We start from the raw sequence: 20,669 nt of genomic DNA on the forward strand, positions 1-20,669 counted from the left end.
AATGGACAAATCAATATGTTTTCCATGGGATTAGAATCGGAGATCCAAGCATCATGAGCACAGGACTCAAAGTGGAATGCAAACAGTCTGACCCACACTCTGACAGCCATTGGTGAATCGCATTTCAACTGGGAATGACAATGTATTGTGTTAATAATCATCAGAACACAGTGCACAAAAAAAAAAAGAGTATTCACAAACTCTTGGGAGGATAGCATATACAGGAATGCTGCAAAACATTCTATCCATCATGAGTGTGAAAAGGTCAAACGACCAATGAATTTGTGTCAACACCTAAATAAGCTGAGATCTGTGAATCAATAAGGGATTGGCTAACATGGCTGTGCATGTACAAAACTACTGGATTGGCAGGATAGCTTAGAGGTTTGCACACTCCCCTCTGAGCTGTCTAATCTGGGTTTGAATCCCGACCCAGCTATAAACTGTTAACCAGGTGTTTCACAGTGAGAGCGAGGCATCTATGTGTTGCCGTCCCTCGGATGGATGATAAACTGGGAGTCCTATCTGCCAGCATTAGTTGGTGGAAGTTAAAGATCCTGCAGTGTCCTTCGCAAAGAGGAGGCGAGATATCACTGGCTCTCTGGCCAAATTCCAAATTGGTACAAGGGTTGGAGAGTGTGGAGAGAAGGGAAACAAGGTTGGGAAGAGTCGGAGTCAGAGAAGGGAATGAGCAAGCATGAGGAATTTGAGAAGGAAGCAACATTCCTAACCCCAACATTCCTAACCAGATTGTGTCAGGGCATGACCACATCGATGGGACAAGTGCGTACATGTAGCAGGGAAACGCCTCGAGAAATGAGGGAAGTTTCATGATTCATCAACTACCCTGTACTTTTTTATTTTTCTCGAAATGAAAATCCACAACTAACTTGAACCGTTGTCATGATGACAAAATGAACTTGTTCTTTTGACGTATAAAATATATCTATAAATTATGTGAACACCTGATATTTATTGTTACAGATCTGGAAACCATTTGCATTCAACATACAGATGTCCTAAAAGTCAGTTATGTCATTAAGTATGTGTGTAGTCAGATCCCCTTCCTTTTGTCTAGTGGGAGAATCAAAGGCGTGCGTTGCGATTTCTTTTCAGTTAGGTTATTAAATCTTTACATCCAACGAACCCTCCAACGAACAACCAACAACCATTCCATTCCCCCATCACGATCCACAACCCACCCGCTATCTACAAGCACTCTGACTTGCCAAGGCAAGGTCTTGCAGCCGTTCCTTGCCGCTTCCACCAACGTTTCTTCCACAAACGTTGTAACTCTTGCACGACGGCCTGTGCAACATTGATACTGTTACTCGTCAAGTATGAACCCGCGTGGAAGACTGGCCGGGGTTTCCCGACAGGGGCCTTTGCAGCGTTGATACTGTTACTCGTCGAGTGTGGGTCCGCATGGAGGAGTGGCTGGGTTTCCCAGCAGGGGCCAAGGCCCCACCCCGGAAAGGTGGGCCGTAGGACCTGTCCAATCAGAGGCGGACAGCGAGGTGTGTTCACCAAGGCCCCTCCCCGCTGAGGGAGGTCCATAAATTCCGGAGCACTATCTAAGGCAGGTGGTCTTTTTGAGGTCTTGGAGGGTCTTTTTGAGGACTTGGAGAGTCTTTTTGGGGTCTTGGAGAATCTTTTAAAAGTTCTTTTGAAGAGTTTTTGGTGGGCGTCAAGGCAGCGAACGTCTCTGCTGGCCCTCTACGAGGAAGGGAAGAGTGACCCTGAACCCCCTCTGTGGACCCCGACCATTCACAACCCGAGCTCCACCACGAACCTCGAGTCCCACACATCCAACTGAAGACCAAACCAGCGACCATTGTCAAGTGCCGCATCGCGGAGCACGCGCTTCCTCCGACGGTCAGGTACACCACCGAACTCTGGCCCCTAGCTTGTCACTCTCCATGGCTGCGAGGGTCCAATAAAGACTCTGGGTTTCATTTCAAATTGTGTGTGTGTCTGTGTGTGTGTGTGGGCCCATCTTTAAGTAGAACTGAATAAGTGTTTTTGGATCATTGTAAATACTTTTTGCATATTCACGTTAAGTCTTGCTTTGTGTCTTCATTTACTGTAAATAAAACTTGTTGGAAATGCCCCCAGTTGGTTTCCGTCCCTTCTTGCATTGGTCCCGCATGGTTCGGATCTGAGTTTAGCCGAGTTTTTATACCCGATAATCCGTTCATTCCAGCTGGCACTGCTTTGGCAGTTTCCGCTCGGCTGCACCCGAACCGGAGGTGGTAGACGGTAATTGGAACTCGACCGCAGTCGGTAGAGTGACCCAGTTCGAGTAAGACGTGCCGAGAGCGTGGTTTCCCCGGTTGTCAAAATCGCGTCGTTAATTAGGTAAATTGGTTAAAGACAAATAGACCCTACGCTACGCGGTTGAAATATTGGCCTCCACGGTCAGTTAGACAACTCGCCGGCTCGCGGAGTTTTCCGAGCGGCGGCCTACAATTTCGTGGAGTTTGGTGGGAGACGACGCAAGCTTTCCCCACCTAGTAGTCATTCTCGCCCCCGACCCCCGGCCCACAACAATATTTTGATAAACCAGAAGAACGCCCCCCCCCCCCCACCATTTGCTCCCAACAGGTTTCTACAATATATTTCATACATGGTAACAACACTGTTGGTAGCTGGCAATGTGACCACAATCCTTGTGCAAGAACTAATTCACCTCTGCCATCGAAGATCAGAGGTTACTGTTTTCACCCCTTTCTGTTTGTTTGTTTGTTTGTTAACAGTATTACGGAAAAAACTCCTCGACGGATTTCGACGAAACTTGGTGGAGGGGTTAGGTATGGTCCAAGGATCATGCCATTAGATTTTGGACTTGGTCCACCCCCCCAAAAAAAATTTAGAGAAAAATTTTTTTTTTGCATTTCCACATGTTTTAAGTGATTTCCACCCCCCCCCAAAAAAAAAAATTGTTAGAGAAAAAAAAAATTTTCAACTTTTTTTCAACAAAATTTCGATTTGTTTTTTTTTTGCATTTCTACATGTTTTAAGCGATTTCCAGCCCCCCCCCCCAAAATGTTGGAGAAAAGAACTATAACTGTCAGCACTGTTGACATATTTAATGAATAAGATATAAGGTTCACTTGAGTGACCCAGCAGTAGTGGCGGCGGAGGTTTTGCACTCTCCCGAGTGCTCCCCCTCTAGTTTTGCAATGGCATTGTCTCAATGTGCAAGACCATCCATCCCAGGCTCTTCATGCAAATGGACAGATGCACACGATGAATGCATCATGTTTTGTAAAAACCACTTGATGCTGTTCTGTTGTCAGGTCAGGTCAGATGAGATCTGTGACTTACTACAGGTACCATGTAAACCTGCACTAACCTGTTCCATGGTCGAGTTGTCGGCGACTAAACTGTCTCCCCCACCAGGTTTTCTGGTGAGGAAGGTGTTTGGATATGGACACTCAGCAGGATTAAAAACAAAACCCGTCAAAGGGCGGAGGAGCTCCTTGTGAGCCAACAGCCTTCCATATCTAGTGTCCAACTGTGTCTGCGGACGTCCTCCTGCAGTTGGGTTACTTTTTATCAGGAGGTTAGTGGCAGGTTTTGCACTCAGGCCATCGTAAAACACTTCATTCCGCAAAACACAAAAACGCAAAGAAATCTGAAAACCCACTCCGTGGGAGTACCTCCTGTGTAGCTGCCATTCGCATGGCAGCTCACTCGATGGGATTGAGGCAAAGCTTTCAGGACCACCAATCTTTGATGATAGGAGGGAAACCATGGGGTAACATTCCCGGGTCAGATTGTGGTAGTGTGTCGGGGTGGCGCTGAGGTGTCGTCCACCAGACGGCGGTCTCCTTGGGTTAACCTGAGGCGGTCCCTTCGGGTAGGTGCCTGGAATGTCCTATCCCTAAGAGAGGATGATCACCTGTCTCTGCTATCATCTGAGCTCAAGCGTTTGGACATCGGGATTGCAGCTCTCTCTGAGCTTCGTAGACCGGATTGCGGCGAGATAATGGTGGGTGGTTACACCTACTATTGGTCTGGTCGCTCTGATGGTTACCATACTCATGGAGTTGCTGTCGTTGTGTCCAAAGAGGTAACACTGGTCAACGAGCGTATTCTGAGACGAAGGATTAGTCACTCCTTGGGTGTCATTTCCCTGGTCTCTGTTTATGCTCCGACTGAGGCGAGTGATTTCATCATGAAGGACGCATTCTCTGGCACACTGAAGTCTGTAGTTGATCAGTGTTCCAGGCGAGATATTCTTCAAGTCTTGGGGGATTTCAATGCATCAATTTGAACTGATAGAGATGGTTATGAGACCTGTGTTGGTCCCCATGGGTCAGAAACTGTGAACCAGAATAGCACTAAGTTCCTTGACTTTGCAAGAAGTCATAGACTAAGGGGGGCTGGTTCATGATTTCAATGCCCACAGGCTCATCGCTGGACTTAGTATTGCAACGCTGGCAGTGTGGCAAAGGAGATTGACCATGTGCTCGTTGATGGTCGCTGGAGGATGATCCAGAACTGCAGGATCTAACGGAGTGCTCAGTTCCTCAATACTGACCACAGGCTTGTTGTAGAAACTCTGAAGCTGCACCTTAAATCCAGGAGAATGGTACCATCCCAGCCTAGGCTAGATGTTGGCAAGCTCAAGGATGAGATGGTAGCTGAAGAGTTTGCGAACAAGCTGAGTGGAAATTTGGGGGGTCTGGGTGCTTTGGGGGATCCTAAAGAGTTGTGGAGTGCCTTCAAGACCACCGTCCTTGACGTTGCCGGTGAACGTATTGGAACTCACTGTTGGGCGAAGAAGAATTTTGTCTCTCAAGGGACACTGGATACCACTGACCTGACTTGATGCTCGGATAATAAAATCAAGTTGTAATTGAAAGACCAATCCCCTCATCTTTATTTACATGAGCAGAGTACCCGCCCTTTGGGTGATCTTGTTCCAAGCATGCTACACGTTCTTCTGGCGCACCCTTAATTCGGTTGTGTTTAAGCAACAGAGAGAGCTGCCTCGATCGCTCCCGAAAATAAAAACAACCCCGGTTACGTAGATGAAGCAAAAAACATACACACTGCTTATGTGCATATATAATACATCGTGGTTATATCGCTTGGATAATTCCAATTGCACCCCTCCTTCCCCCAAGGCAAGAAAATGCCAAGATGGGCAAACAACAAACCACTTGATGGAATCAAACAAAACTTGCACAGGCACAACTTCAGGGTGTTCTCATTTATCCCTGAAAGTTTCAGCTTCTTAGGTCCAACCCTCTCAGAGTAGTAGATAATACGTACATACACATATACACCATAGCTCCATTATATTAAGATTGAAAGAGCTTCATTGTACCTCAAAGCGCTGCACAATCGCCCGTGCGGCCTGGTTGCCTTGGCTTGCCTCGAGCAGTGGATCGGTCAATTTGTGCACAATCACCTGAAAGGGACCCTGCTCTTCCATGGGCTTTTCAAGATCCACCTGAAGAGCAAACAATCATCAAACATTCCTTACTATCTGCAGCATGGATGGAATGACAGAATTGAGTAAATCCTTTTTGTTGTACATAGAAAGGTCACACTTTTAATCATTTTCCTGAGATGAGTCATTTGCATTATTTTTTTTTTTTTGGTATTTACTTGAAGGGATGTAAGAGTTTCTGGTTAATCAGTCAATGACACCACTCAACTGCCAACGAAAGATTGAATCTTGAACAATGTGAATTACAAGCAACTTAAAAAAAAATAAATTCTTCTTTGTCTTCTTCTTCTTCGTTCATATACACAGCACAAGGTTGTGGGGTAGCATCATTGGCTGATGGTGTGGTTGTGCCGCTGATGCAATGTCCTTTGCTGGTTAGTGGAGGAATTTTGAATTTTGGCAATGGTGCCGGCGATAGCTCACCTACTCTTCACAAAGGACACAGTGGGATCCTTAACATCAGACAGGCCAGCAGACAGGACACCCAGTTTAACGTGCATCCGAGAGACAGCACACACATTAATGAATCACCCTGTCCGTGAAACACTGGGATGACAGTTTATAGCTGGGTTTGGAATCAAACCCAGGGTAGACCGCTTAGAGGTGAGTGTGTGTACCTCTTGGCCATCCTGACAGCCCTATTTGAACCTCCACTGCTATGAACATCACGCCAAATAATTTATCCTGCAATTTGATAAAGGTTTACATATTACATACACAAACATGGCAGAATGCTTGACATTACCCAAACTGAACCGCCTCCCTCTCCCCCCGTTTTATCCCTCTGCGTATACATGATTGGAAATTATTAACTAATGCAGAACTACTACTAACTAGAAACTGAATTATTAACTGACAACTGAGGCTTCTGGCTGATCATGGTGCTTGTAAATTACTTGTCCACTTTGACAAACCGAATATGTATCAATATAAACCATCTTGGAAAATCAGAGTGCGCTCAGCAGAGAACTGCATACATCATTACCGTGACACAGTGTTCTTAAATATCCATTCACCTGTAGTAATTACAAAAATGATTCAGTAATTGAAATACGACACCAATGTCTCGTGTTGTCATCGAGCGATTAAACTCGTATTGTTAAAACAAAACCTCAAATACATGATATATGAGAGAAGAGGAAAATATTCCACATTAAAAGAACAGTTTTCAGCTTCAACCTGTTTTTACTGACTTGAAATTTACCAAAAAAGTATTTAATATGTCCATTTACCAGCTTTATAATGTGCGATCGAATGAGGGTCAACTGTACTTTGAGCTCACACAAAGACGTTGCACACACATTGAATCAAGCAACCCGTTTGTTGTGATGGTCTGAGCACTTGTTCATGATGCAGAGTGTACAGACTCCAACCTGACATAACATACATGAATTACCCTCATTGTATCTCAAAACACTTGTTCTTTGGAAGATATGTGCATAAGCTTCTGCTGTTTCAGGCTCTGTTATTGTTCAAGACGTTTAATCCGCACAACTGATATTACTGACTCCAGATATATACGACACTATACTATTGGGGAAACTATAGATATACTGCACTGCATAAATTAGAGAGGTCATAGAACACCTTACCCCATGCCACCTTGAGAAACAAAGACATTGGCGGGGTGTACGAACGACAAATTCGATTGGTTGTGATGACGTAAAATGCCGTAATATTTTGTCCAAGGCCTGCTAAACGAAAGTGTGTTGAAAGTGTCAAAAAGGCCATTTGTGTTTACAGTGTTCAAAAAAAAAAAATATATATATATATATATATATATTTAAATGAAATAAAATAAGGATTTTAAAAGTCGAAGAAAAAAAAAATTCAGAAATTTATCGCCATTGATGTAGTGTCTTTTATGCCACCTTATTTAACACATCACATTAGTTGTTCGTGCTTGTTGCTTATATCCTTTGTGACGTCCTTTAAAACAGTAAGTTTCCTGTTTGGAATGATTTTCAATTCTGTTTGACTGCCAGACAGGCAGACAGACTTAAAAAAAACCAAAAAAAAAACCACTACTTTGTGCGCATGTGCGATCAGGTCAAATTCAGAGCCAGAGTACTGCTAAACTGTTCAGAACCGCAAGGAAGGGTACAAGTTACGAGAGGCAGAGCGGCCGAGAGTAGTGTCTATGGAGTTACGCGTGCCAGTGGCCATTGACTGTTGGAGAATCGCTGCATTGCTGCGTTGAATCACACGTTTCCCCAGTTGTTCCAACTAAAATACTTTGGATCTCCTATGGTGTGTCCATCAGGCATGATCTGATGGTGGTCGAAATGTCATGAACACAATCGTGACCGTCTGCTAATGATCAGTTTGTCTCCCATTCCATGTAGAATCTAGATGTAACACACCAAAGTTCACCCCCGCCCCACATCTTAGCAGTTTCTATCAACAATACAGCGAAGTCTTATCTCGTGGAAATTTCACCCACATGACCACATCACACTCGTTATGAACGGATATTTTTTCCCTTTGCAGAATGTGATGTGCATAAAGCAGATGCATATGAAACCACCTTTTTGAGAATTTCCCAAAAAAAATCCCATGAAGGAAAACTATTAAAAACGAGCGCAAGTAAACTCTCGGCAATTATCGTACACGTAAACAGAAGTAGAAAGCTTCAGCAGACAACGCTAAAGGAAGACTGAAAAATAATAATAATAATAATAATAATAATAATAATAATAATAATAATAATAATATATTTATTCAAGTGCAAACAGCACCAACTATGGCGGTGATCCGGCTATTTCGGAAAGCAAGAATTAACCTTTCATAACAGAATTTGTTATGAAATTCATAACAACTTGGCACAGATGTTAGTCTTTTCTGTTTAGTTTTAAACCACTTGTCTGTTGTCTCCTACTCCTGTATGATACCGTTGTCACCTAATGCTTCCTCCAAACCCACCCCTGCCCTTCTTCAACTCTACTGATCCTCACCCCCCCCCCTTCCCTTTCTACCACCCATCTTGAACCTGACAACATTAGAAACGAGAAGACGATGTGTAGAACGACTCCAAGCTTATCGCACCTTCCACCAGATTGACACTATAAATGAAGTTACACTTTGGAAAAGCAGAAAATGTGGGTACGAGGGGTCATTCACTCCAACTAAAAAATCAACGCACTCATCTGGAAGTCAGGAAATACTTCTTCCTACATAGAGTGGTGGACGAGTGCAATAAACTACCAGACAGTGCAGCTCCTGACCACTTACAAAGCTTTTGTCCGTAGCCTGATGGAGTACTGCTCTCCCCTCTGGGCTGGTGCTCCTGCCTCCCACCTTTCTCGGCTTCACGCTGTCGAAACCAGGGCATTTAAGATCATCAGCATCTCCCGCAATGAAGCTGAGTCTTTGGGCCTCTCACTCAATCACCGCAGGATGGTCGGTGGTCTTTCTGTCTTCCACAGACTCCTCTCCAGCCATCCCCCCCTGCTCTCTCTACGATTTGTCCCCACCACATTTCCACAGGGCGCTCAAGGTCCGCCAATAACCCCCTTCTGGTAAAACTACCAAAATCACGAATCACTGCTCACCTTCACTCTTTCATTCCTCTTTTTTCCCACCTTTGGAATAAATTCCTCACTCTATTCTTTCCCATTCTTCCCTCCAGGCTTTCAAAACAGCTGTTCACCACCACCTCTTATCTTCCCCCATCCAAATCCTCGATCTTTTCTACCCCCGATAATCCACCCAAGCCCACTTCCTTCATTTCTCCTGCTTTCCTTCCTGAAAGTCCCTGAAATGTCCATCTTCTCTTCGCCATGTTCCCCGTCCCATCCCCATCCCTCTCCCTTCCACAGTTCACCTAATGTGTCTGTTCCCCACTGTTTTGTCCCTTCCACTCCCACCCCTCTTGTCTCATGCCTCCTTGCTGTGAGTTGTGTGTTAGCTCTCATACTAGCCTCGACCAAGGTATACAAAAAAAAAAAAAAATCACAAGCATATTTGAAGAAAGAACAATCAAAGCACATGGATTCAGAATGGGATATGAATATCCTTCTCAACCCAACCATGCGCCAGTCTTCTTCCTTGCCAAAGGATCCTGAGGCTCAGCGTGTGGTACTTCAAGTTGATGTAATCCACTCATGTACGACATATTTGTCTCACAGTTTCCACTTGGATCCTCTTATCCATCTGCAAACCTACTGCCCTCTGTCACTTAGCTCATCATCATCACACTGTGTGTGAGTCAGTGCTCCCAAAGCAGTTTCTTGGCATGGGTCATGGTGGGTGGTTTGCGACTGCCTTGCCAGTGGTAATTAGGGCAGAAAGTTGTAATTTGTTCATGGTGCCGGCAAAAGCTCACCTACTCTTCGTGAAGGACACCATGGGATTTTAACGTCCACCAACTAATGCCGGCAGACGGGACGCCCAGTTCAACATCCATCTAAGGAACGGCACACACATTGATGAATCACCCTGCCTGTGAAACACCAGGATGTTTCACAAGAAAGCCGATACATAAATGTTTACAACCGGGTTAATATTCGAACCCAGACGAGATGACTCAAAGGCAAGTATGCTATCCTGCCGGCACAAATGGATGACGAGCTAATTAATTACATCTCGGCCAATACCATATATGGAATGATGATGTGAAAGTTAAACATCCGATTGGCCTTTATATATTTTTTGCCTGTTTTTTTTTTCTTGCAAGTTCTTAACTGTATTGTGAGCTCATGTCCCCGACTGAAAACATGGGTGGGAGAACATTAGACATATCTGGGACATTAAAGGCATTCCACCATTGTAGTGGATTCCTTAAGGGTCTACTGTGAACAAATGATTATTCCACGATAACTCTGGAGAGACTCGTAGTAGAAAGGAAACAGAAAAAGAAAGACTCAATAAATTGTTCTTTTGCCACATGGCAAAGTGCATCTCATTTCTGACCGGGAAGCAATTTGGATTTGAAATTGCCTCATAGGCCAAGACTTCCTCTACCAAACGAGCGAGGTTACTCGAACGACGATTTTTATTCCATAGAATTTAAAATATAACTAGAACGGTACTCGGTCGAGCGCATACATCCGCCAGGCTGAACAGTTTACATTTTTATATCCCACTGACAGGCCGGATCTGGATTCGGACCTGAACCAAAATCGACTTGGCTTGTTCTTGTCACCGAACCAACTCATCCACCAATAACTTTGTGAGATATCGTGCTGACAGACAAAGAGGGGTGAAAACATACCCTCCGTCCACCTTCAGCGGTGGAGGTAAAAAGGGAAAAGTTGTACATTGGAGTCCACCAGTGAAGTCATTTAAACAGATGTATAAAAGTACAACCACTATCAGATAAAGAATCATTCTTATACAATACAATGAACTGAGAAAAGAAAACGGACCCTTCTTACTGTAGTATCTCGTCTCAAATTGTTTAAAACATTGTCGTACCGTCAAGCAAAACCACACCACATGACCTATGACGTCATACTTATCAATAAAACATTCCGCATGAGTAGTCAATCCTTTGGTGAAAAATTTGTCTCAATCCGACAAGCAGTTGCAGAGAAAAATACGAAAGTTCTGTGCGGACAAACAAACAAACAAATAAACAAACAAGAAGAGACATCAGAGATTCCAGACCCTCGACAGGACTTCTTTTGAGTGGTGTACTTTTTATAGGTTTAAGGGTAATTCTAATATGGCTGCCAAACCATGTGACCTATTATGTCATCTGTGTGATCCTTTTGTTCCTCATGGATAGGCGGTCATAGATGTAACGTTTCGCCTCGATCTGCTAGGCTGTTTCAGAGAAGAAGATTTTTTTAAGGTTTTATTTTTTTTAAACAATATGGCTGTGCCGAATCCCGTGACCGATGATGTCATCAAAAAAAAATTTGTGGAACATTTTATCCCGAGATGACCCTAAACATTTTTTATACTGATCAGATGTATCACTTTACATATGCAATTATAATGTCATAAAAATATCACACTTATTCCTCATGAGTACTTGCCATGTGCCAAGTTTCAAATTTTTCCTTGGTGCAGTTTCAGAGATAGAGATACAAAGTTTTCCCATTTTTCCAACATGGCAGCCACAGCACGTGACCTATGACGTTATAATTATCATTAAAACATTCAACACGAGTCGTCGCACCAATGGTGAAAATTTTGTCTCAATCCGACAAGGAGAAAACACACTAAAGTTCTGTGCGGACAAACAAACAAACAAACAAACAGACAAGCCGGTAGGCGACGAGGGATCCGCTAGGATCGAAGCGCTGGAAAAAGATGCTTTTCATTCTGACCGATCCACCGACGAAGATTCATTGCCAAGACGTATTGGTTAACATACAATTGTTCCTCTGCCTGGCAAGATTTTTCCTATTGGGTATTTTGCCAACTGGCACTCCTCATAAAAAATGACGGTAAATAGACACCCTATTTTTGAAGGACGACCATTTCAAAAATAAAACCTAAATCAAAAATCGGCTCGAGTAAAATTTTCTAAATATCTCGAAGTGTTTCATTGCGAAGTCTCGTTTCTCCACATTCAAAACTGTAGGACAAGTATTGAAAATAGTGAACGCGTTTTTTTTGGCCGCTGCATAGCAACGGGTGGTTGCTTAGCAACGAAACTCAAACGCACACATTCCCACCCCATATGACACCTGTTCGCCAAGTTTCATCAAAATCGGTTTGCTGGTTTGTGCTATGGAGCCTCGCGTTGCAGACACACACACACACACACACACACACACACACACACACACACACACACACACACACACACACACACACAGCCAGGAACCCGACAATAAGGGATACCTAGTGAATCCAACAAACAAACGGACCCAAATGCAATACCTTCTCCTCCGGCGAGGACAATAACCCAGGTTTTGCGCATGAAGCAAAAACATATACATGTATATATATATATATATATATATATATATATATATATATATATATATATATATATATATATATATATATATATATATATATTGTTACAGAAATGGCCCTTAGTAGGCTACTACATATAGGATTAGCTCAGATCCCCATTAAATGCATGTTTAGCTCGGCTGTTCGGTAAAATGGACGTTACATGTGTGTCGGGAGGTTAAGAGGCTGTTATTTGTTTGTGCGGTGGTGGTGGATCGAGAGCTCCCTCTTCTTCTTTCCCCTCTCCGGACGATAGGCCCTGCCCAGTCGGCTGAGGGGGAGTGGCCTGGAGAAGGAGGTGGAGCTAAGGGGAGGAGCCAGTGGCTTTGAAACGAGCGAACGAAGAAGAGACAGTGGTGATTCTGCCGGGAGAGAAACTGGACTTGGGCGCTCCGGGTCTGCCTTCTGTGGCCTGGAGAAGCGAGCCAGGGCCGAAGTAAAGGCAGGGAAATGACTGCAGGAGGTCTGTCTGCCCTCAGCAGCGAACGAAGACCTCTTCGGGTTGTTCAGTTTTGGGGGAAGTACAAAAACGGCAGTCGGTTTTGAGGCCACGAGTGCCGAAAGGAAAAAGGAAAGTGAGTGGTGCGATCGGCAGGGAGAGGACCCGGCTGCTGTGTGAGTCTGGAGTCGGCTTCGAGCGGAGGTCATCGACAGATTCAACCTGCATCTAACGACGGAGCCTCTGACTGTCCCGACAACTCACGGCTTGACGACGTTTTGGAATCCCATGGACCCAGCCTGCCGGAGCCCGACACCCCGATTTGGCCTTGTCTGGTGAACAGGCCAGGCCTGGACTTGTATGCTGGACCTTGAGAGAAACCAGCTGGGACCCATCGTCATTCTGGCAGTCTTGTGCCGTCGACCTTACGCGGGGTCAGAGCACGCGGAGACCACGTGCGGTGCGAAAAAGGAAGGCGAGCGCCGTCTCGCCACGCGGCATGTTCGAGCTTGGGCTTGAATCCGTGGACATCAGCTTGTCACGAGCGACATTCGTGCTTTTGACACTTTCCTCTCGTCCATGAAACATCACCAAGAACTCTGTCTTGTCTGCATACTGTCTATGTGTTGTTTGCATGTCGTTTAAGGCATATCTCGTTAGGGACCCCCTCGAAACCCGTAATCCGTAGTTCCCTAGTTAAGAACGGATTGTAGATTAATTAACACATTGTCGTGAATGTTTTGCTTGTGTTGTGTTCCCCAATAAACCTGGTTGATTTGAATGAAGTTGCCGCTTTGGATTAATTTGTGTCGCGTCGAGGAACGATCCGTTCGATTGGTATATAAAACCAAAATGGTTACAGACTGGCAGAAAACACTCGGCATCTGACAAAACCAGTCTGTAACCGGGGTCCATTTCCCAAACTGGTAAGGTCCAGGATTACGTTGGTATCGCGATTGAAGACACGTGACCCGAGGCCTGTGCCGAGCCAGCCAGCGTTATAAGCCCCGGAGACGGTGGTGGTGAGGGTGGCACCAAGACTCTTCCGAGAACCCGCCACCCCGGATCCGTAAAAATATACACACATATACGTATATATATATATATTTTTTTTTTAACATCAGCACCTTTTGCCTTGCCATTCCTTTGTATTTAAGTTTTGGTATGTGTATATACATATATATATATATATATATACATACATATATACATATACATATATATATATATATATATATATATATATATATATATATATATATATATATACATACATATATATATATATATATATATATATATATATATATACATACATATATACATATACATATATATATATATATATATATATATATATATATATATATATTTGTCAGGATTGAACGACATTCCACATATTTGAAGACATAATTTTGTCAATGTCTGTAGAAGGGAAAGAGGCTGCTGCCTGCCTTCCTGAAGGATGAGGGATGTCACCAGCAAATAAAGAATATTTTTTAGAGTGAGAGAAATTGTTGATGAAGAGTAGGAATAGGATGGGGGCCTGGAACATTGCTTTGGGGCATTCTGAACTTCACAGAGAGAGGAGATGATTCTGGTACTTGGTCAGTTTCCTAATTTCCCCATTATTTAGACCAAAGTCACTGGGTATCGACCCCTCGTTTAGCAATGTCATGTTTTCCTTTTCGTATCTGAGTTCTATGTCCATTTGCATTTTTTTGTTTTCTATGTTCACACTTGATCGGATGGTCCGGTTGTATGTGACCACTTTATTTATTTATTTCATTTAACAATTAAAATCACACACTATTCCCTCATGTCTGAGTAATTCTTTAAATTTGGAATTGAGGTCCCTTGATGCAATGCACCCAAAGTCTTTTCTCATGTTTGTTTTTTTCGACTAGGCCTCCCTTCCTCTCCTCCTCACTCCGTTCGTGGTTCAAAGGCGGAACACTAAACATCAGCACCTTTTGCCTTGCCATTCCTTTGTATTTAAGTCAATGGAGGTCAAATTAGGCACAATGGTCCTTTGGAACAGCCCCACATAGTGATGTGTAAAAAAAAAAAAAAAATGGGATTGCAAGACCTGATACCAACATACTGCACCTTGCCACAGCTCCATCGGGGAGAAAAAAATAAAGAAAAGTAGGCAGCTATTGGTCCGGCATCATCCTTTCAATTTAACAGGAGCCAAAAAGCAAAATTGGTCACAAAATTAAAGGTTTTGGCATGCCAAGTATTTAAAGTTAAACAGGTCCAGAAAACACTTGACACAAAAAGGTAGTTACCTTACCCTTCAGACAAAAGCAGGTAAACTGGTTCAGCATCTTCCTTTTGATTTTACAGCGGTCAAAGTGCATGGGGGAAGTGCGGGGAGGGACAGGAGTGAGGTGGACACATATTGAATTTGCTTGCGAACGTCTGTGATTCTAGTTAACAATTATCTACAGACGAGCTTCAAATACAAACTACTATTCACCAAGTCACTCAACCACATTGAGTCATCTTGAGGAAAGCTTTGTTTTGGCAGCAATTCACCTCTAAAGTTGCTTTCGTACACAAAAAAGTTGATACCATCATCAAAAGCGAACTCTCTTCACAAGAAAAGTTAATTATCATAACACTACGAATCCCATGGAAACTGAGCTCCCTCATCAAAACAAAAGTGATTGAGAATTTTCACTGTTCGTGTCAACCATCACTCAGGGAAGCACCACAGATTATTTTTGGTGCTTTTTTGTCGACATTTCCATTCACTGTGTACTATATGTGTATGGGCTGCTAATACAAAGATGAACTGATTAGATTTTGGATTAAAAAAAAAATCAAAGGTCCATGGTCATGTGCACTTTAATTGAAAATCGTTGTTCCTGTGATAACTTGCGAACGACTGAATAAGGTTTAACCAAACCCGGCAAAAGTACGGACTGCAATACAAAGATGAAATGATTACATTTTGCATTCTAAAGGTCAGAGGGCATCTGCCCTTTGAAAATTATTTTGTGGACCACAAATGGAGTGAGAAGCAAGCAATGTTGTCTCTGTTTCTGTCTGTCTGTCTGTCTGTCTGTCTCTCTCTCTCTCCCCCCTTCCCTCTTTCTCTCCCTCTCCTTCTCCCTCTCTCTATCCCTCTCCTTCCTTCCCCCCTCCCTCTCTCAATCTCTCCCCCCCTCTTTCTCTCCCTCCATCTCCCTCCCTGTCCCACTCCCTCTCTCCCTCCCACCCCTCTCCCCCTTCCCCCTCCCTGTCTCATTCTCTCTCTCCCTCCATCCGTCTCTCCCTCTCTCCCCCTCCGTCCGTCTCTCCCTCTCTCCCCTCCGTCCGTCTCTCCCTCTCTCCCCCTCCCTCTTTCCCTCCCACTACCCCTCTGTCTCCAACTCCCTCTTCCCCTCCCCTACACCCTCACTCCCTCACTCTCTCCCTCCCTCTCTCTCTCCCTCCCTGTATGTCTTCCTCTCTCATGTCACCTCTAATTTTTCATTTGAGCTTGACTTGAGATCAAACCTAACAGAAGGTTGACATCTAATGTGGACGGAGGAATATCCATCAACACATTTTGTCCGAATGCGTCAACTTTTTGAGATATCATGCTAGAAATCATTTTTGGCCCAATCTTTCAATGGTGAAGAATCGCTTAAATTCTAGTATCCAGATCCGGATCTTCATGAAAATCGAATCTGTTCGTCCTTGTCACACAACCAACCTGTTCACAAAATTTCATCTAAATCAGTCAACAACTTTTTGAGATATTCTGCACACAAACAAACAGACAAACGTACAATCAGGCAAACAAACAGGGGTGAAAACCTCCTTCCACCTTTGGTGGTGGAGGTAAAGAGCTAAAGGCTTAACAAGGAATAATCATGTCAGAGACACATGACAGAATGGAAGGTGAACAATTAAATCTGTCTCGACATACTTCAACATGTTATGATCCTTGAACACAAATATCATATGCCATGTGCTGAACATTTGACAATAAAATAACTACCGTATTTTCACGACTATAAGGCGCATATAAACGTCTTAGATTTTTGTCAAAATGTGCGACGCGCCCTATAGTGCAGTGCGCCCTTTGTGTGTCGTCATTGTAAGGCGGACGTATTTGTGAACATTAGAACTGGGGGTAAATGTGGGCGTGGCTTATGTATAAAAGAACAGGTATGTGCGGTATGCAGAACATTGCTGTTTTAACAACCCCGAAAATGGCAAAGAGACACGCTTATGAAGCTCAGTTTAAACTGAAGGCGATCAGCTATGCGGAGGAACATGGGAATCGAGCCGCGGCGAGGAATTTCCAGATCAACGAGTCGATGGTTCGAAAGTGGAGGAAGCTGGAAAACGAGCTGCGACAGGTGAAGAAGACGCAGCTGAGTTTCCGTGGAAACAAGGCGAGGTGGCCAGAGTTGGAGGAAAGACTTGAGCAGTGGATCGTTGAGCAAAGAGCAAGTGGGAGGAGCGTTTCGACGGTCACGATCCGACTGAAGGCAGTATCGATAGCGGAGGAAATGAAAATCGAACATTTCCACGGAGGTCCGTCTTGGTGCTTTCGCTTCATGAAACGGTGCCATTTTTCCATCCGGACCAGGACTACGATAGCGCAGCAACGTCCGGCGGATTATCAAGAAATGATGGAAAACTTCCGCTCCTACTGCAGCAAGCACATCTGCGACAAACGGATCCAGCCGAGCCACATCACCAACATGGACGAGGTGCCGCTCACGTTCGACATCCCGGTGAGTCACACGGTGGAGAGGAAGGGAACCAGCACGGTGGCGATACGCACAACGGGGTATGAGAAGGCTTCGTTTACTGTTGTGCTTGGCTGCCACGCCGATGGACAGAAACTGCCGCCGATGGTAATTTTCAAGAGGAAGACTTTGCCTAAAGAGACGTTTCCAGCAGGCGTCATTATCAAGGCAAATGAAAAGGGCTGGATGGACGAGGGAATGATGAAGGAGTGGCTGAGGCAGGTGTATGTAAGAAGACCGGGTGGTTTTTTCCACGCATCACCTTCGCTCCTGATTTATGACTCTATGCGTGCTCATCTCACCGACGACGTGAAAATACAAGTGAAGCAGATGAACGCTACGCTTGCTGTGATTCCGGGAGGCTTGACAAAGGAACTCCAACCGCTGGACATCGGCGTGAACCGGCCGTTCAAAGTGAGGCTGCGAGCGGCGTGGGAGCGGTGGATGACCGAAGGAGAGCACAGCTTCACAAAGGGTGGAAGGCAGTGCCGGGCGAGTTACGCCACAGTTTGCCACTGGATTGTTGATGCCTGGGCTAACGTGTCTGCTGGCACTGTTGTCCGAGCTTTCGCTAAAGCCGGCATCATTTCGGAGGAGCCGCACGGTGCAGAAAGTGACTCTGACGGCGAGGAAGGTGGACCTGCTAGGTTGGGTTTAGCGCAGTTCGATTCCGAAACAGAGGATGAGGATTTCGATGGATTTGATTAAAGACTATTACCGGTATTTGATTGTTTTAGTATTTTTGTAACTAATACTTTAATAAAGCACAACCAAACTCAATTTTGCTCCCGATCTATTTTTAAATACGCACACTTGTGTGCTTGTGTGAGTGTGTTGTTGTACGGCGGACGTACGTAGTAGAGGATATTCATATAAAACCCGCGCCCTATCGTGAGGAGCGCCTTATGTGTGTGTCAAATACAGGAACGGCACACACAACTGAGACTGCGCCTTTTGGCACGGTGCGCCTTTTGGTCGTGAAAATACGGTATACTACGTTACCCCCTTTAAAACCTATCGCATCCCCGCAACAATACTATGATAAATTTGTGTTTGAAATCGTGATTTGAAAAAGCTTGGCAGTAATTTAAGTTGACTCATACTTTTGCACCCCATTGTATATATAAATTGTCTATGCTGTGTGTGTGTTTATATATACATATATTATAAATATATATTGATATATATATACATATAGAAACATATATATATATATATATATATATATATATATATATATATATATATATATATATATATACATATAGAAACATATATTTATATATATATATATATATATTGTTACGGTTGTGGGGTACATGGAATTTAATGGGGAATTTAGCATTGAATAGAGTAGTTTGGTCTGTGGACGTGTAGGAGGCATCTCAATGTGATTATGTAGGGAACCTGTGAGCTCAAGTGTTACATGTCACCACACGAGAGGGTGATGTCGTGTTAATTAGCTCGGGTTTAAGAATAAGCTTCCCCAGTATGTAATCGCCCCTCTGTGATTTTTCCCTATGTTTTTATATTTCAAGATCGGCAATAAAGGTGGGGAACACATCCATAAAACCACTACGAGCGGGCAGAAAGCCCTGCCTTCTCGAGTTTCGTGCAAGCAAGCTACGTCCTGGAGATGGAGGACATATATGCGTGATTTTTTTTAAACGCTTCTGTACACCGCCATTGAGGCCCGGTTGCAAGTCACAGTCTACATTTGTAAAAGAAGAGATATAATTGCTCTTTTATGGAAAATGTTTTTCGAGTTTTTTTTTTTTTTCCGGAAAAAATAGACCGTCGTGAACACACATTCAGGTTAAAAGATTGGCCTTTAAAACTCTTCTTACATTCTCCATTTGAAGGGGGAAAGACATCACACAAACAAATACACAAACAAACATCGTGTTTTATGTGGTAGATATAAGCGAGTCTGTTCGCTTCTTTGTTTGTTTGTTCATTTATTGTACGTTTTCAAACACCTGGGCCTGCACCACATTATTTTCACACACAGACGATCAGCATCAAAATAAAAACTTTCAACTCTCAATGTAATGTCTGTAAAAACAAGAAATAACAGCAGTTTAGCGACTTTGCCTCATCTTCAGGCTGAACATGCATGTGCGGTCCAAGCTCTGTCCCTGTCCTGGTCGAGTTTGTGATGCACCATCATCAGATGATCACGAGTATGTTAAAATAAAATACTAAAGTCTACATAACACAATTTTTATCTGATAAACCAGCTTGCTCACTCACATACGCATATTGAAGAGTTTTTATTATTTTCCAACCTGACCACATTGATGTACTCAATTGTAAAACATTGGAATTTAGATCAAGGTCTTATTCTGTTAATGTGGTTATTTGCTGCCCATAAATCAACTATTACCAAAGAACATTGATAAAGTTTTAATAATATATCTTTTAAATTAATTTCAATATAAACAGTTACCTTGACAATCATATAATCTGTATGTGTGTGTGTCATATCTCAGTAATATTTTAACAAAGTTTCAACTTTATCCCAGCATCTTTGGACAGACTGTTGTACCTGATTTGTTGTATCAAAGTGCATATGTTCCAGTGTCCAGGTTGTAACAAACTATTGTATGCAATTTGATAAAGGCTTTACACATAAACCCAGGTATAGTGGAGGCTCGCTGGTGAGGACAATGGACAAGCAACTTCAAGGTTGTGAGTTCCAATTGAGTTGAAAGCAAGTGTTAAGGATTTTGATTCTACACATCAGAAGATCTGCCAAGTCACTAATAGATTGTCGGCAAAAACCTAATGGGCCCATGAACAATCTTTAGAGCGGGGACAATCTGCTTGTCCCGGCTGGTCTGGTCTGCATGTGATGCCAGTCCACACATTATGGTTGATCCTTATTCCCTTCCCTTGCAAAGTACCCTATTCCTGTACTTAGAACTTGGAATAAAATAAGAACATACCTTGACAAGTTCGATACCGTGGGCTCTGAAAGAAAAGAAAACAAAAACAAGAACCGGTCAATATTTGCCATTTTCATGAGAAGCCTCATGAGATAACTTCAAGTTGATGACACAATAAAAGGCCAAAATGTTACTTGGCTTCCAAGCCTTTC

The 20,669-nt window shown here is 43.5% G+C and overlaps 1 protein-coding gene across 3 annotated transcripts in view; it reads right to left on the reverse strand.

Moving 5' to 3' along the window:
* The window catches only part of ITPK1 (inositol-tetrakisphosphate 1-kinase), a 96,008-nt gene that overhangs the window by 65,292 nt on the left and 10,047 nt on the right, over nt 1-20,669 (reverse strand). For 2 of the 3 annotated variants that reach the window (XM_085889496.1, XM_085889495.1), the window contains exons 2-3: nt 20,518-20,542; nt 5,339-5,464 (exon numbers count right to left, since the gene is read on the reverse strand). In XM_085889496.1, coding sequence (XP_085745622.1) covers nt 5,339-5,464; nt 20,518-20,542 — 151 coding nt within the window. The remainder of the gene's footprint in view (nt 1-5,338; nt 5,465-20,517; nt 20,543-20,669) is intronic. The other variant, XM_085889497.1, reaches the window with a different exon arrangement.

The sequence above is a fragment of the Eptatretus burgeri genome, chromosome 7 (genome assembly GCF_056783735.1).
Source record: "Eptatretus burgeri isolate ZD-2024b chromosome 7, Ebu_testis_v1, whole genome shotgun sequence".
NCBI lineage: Eukaryota > Metazoa > Chordata > Myxini > Myxiniformes > Myxinidae > Eptatretus > Eptatretus burgeri.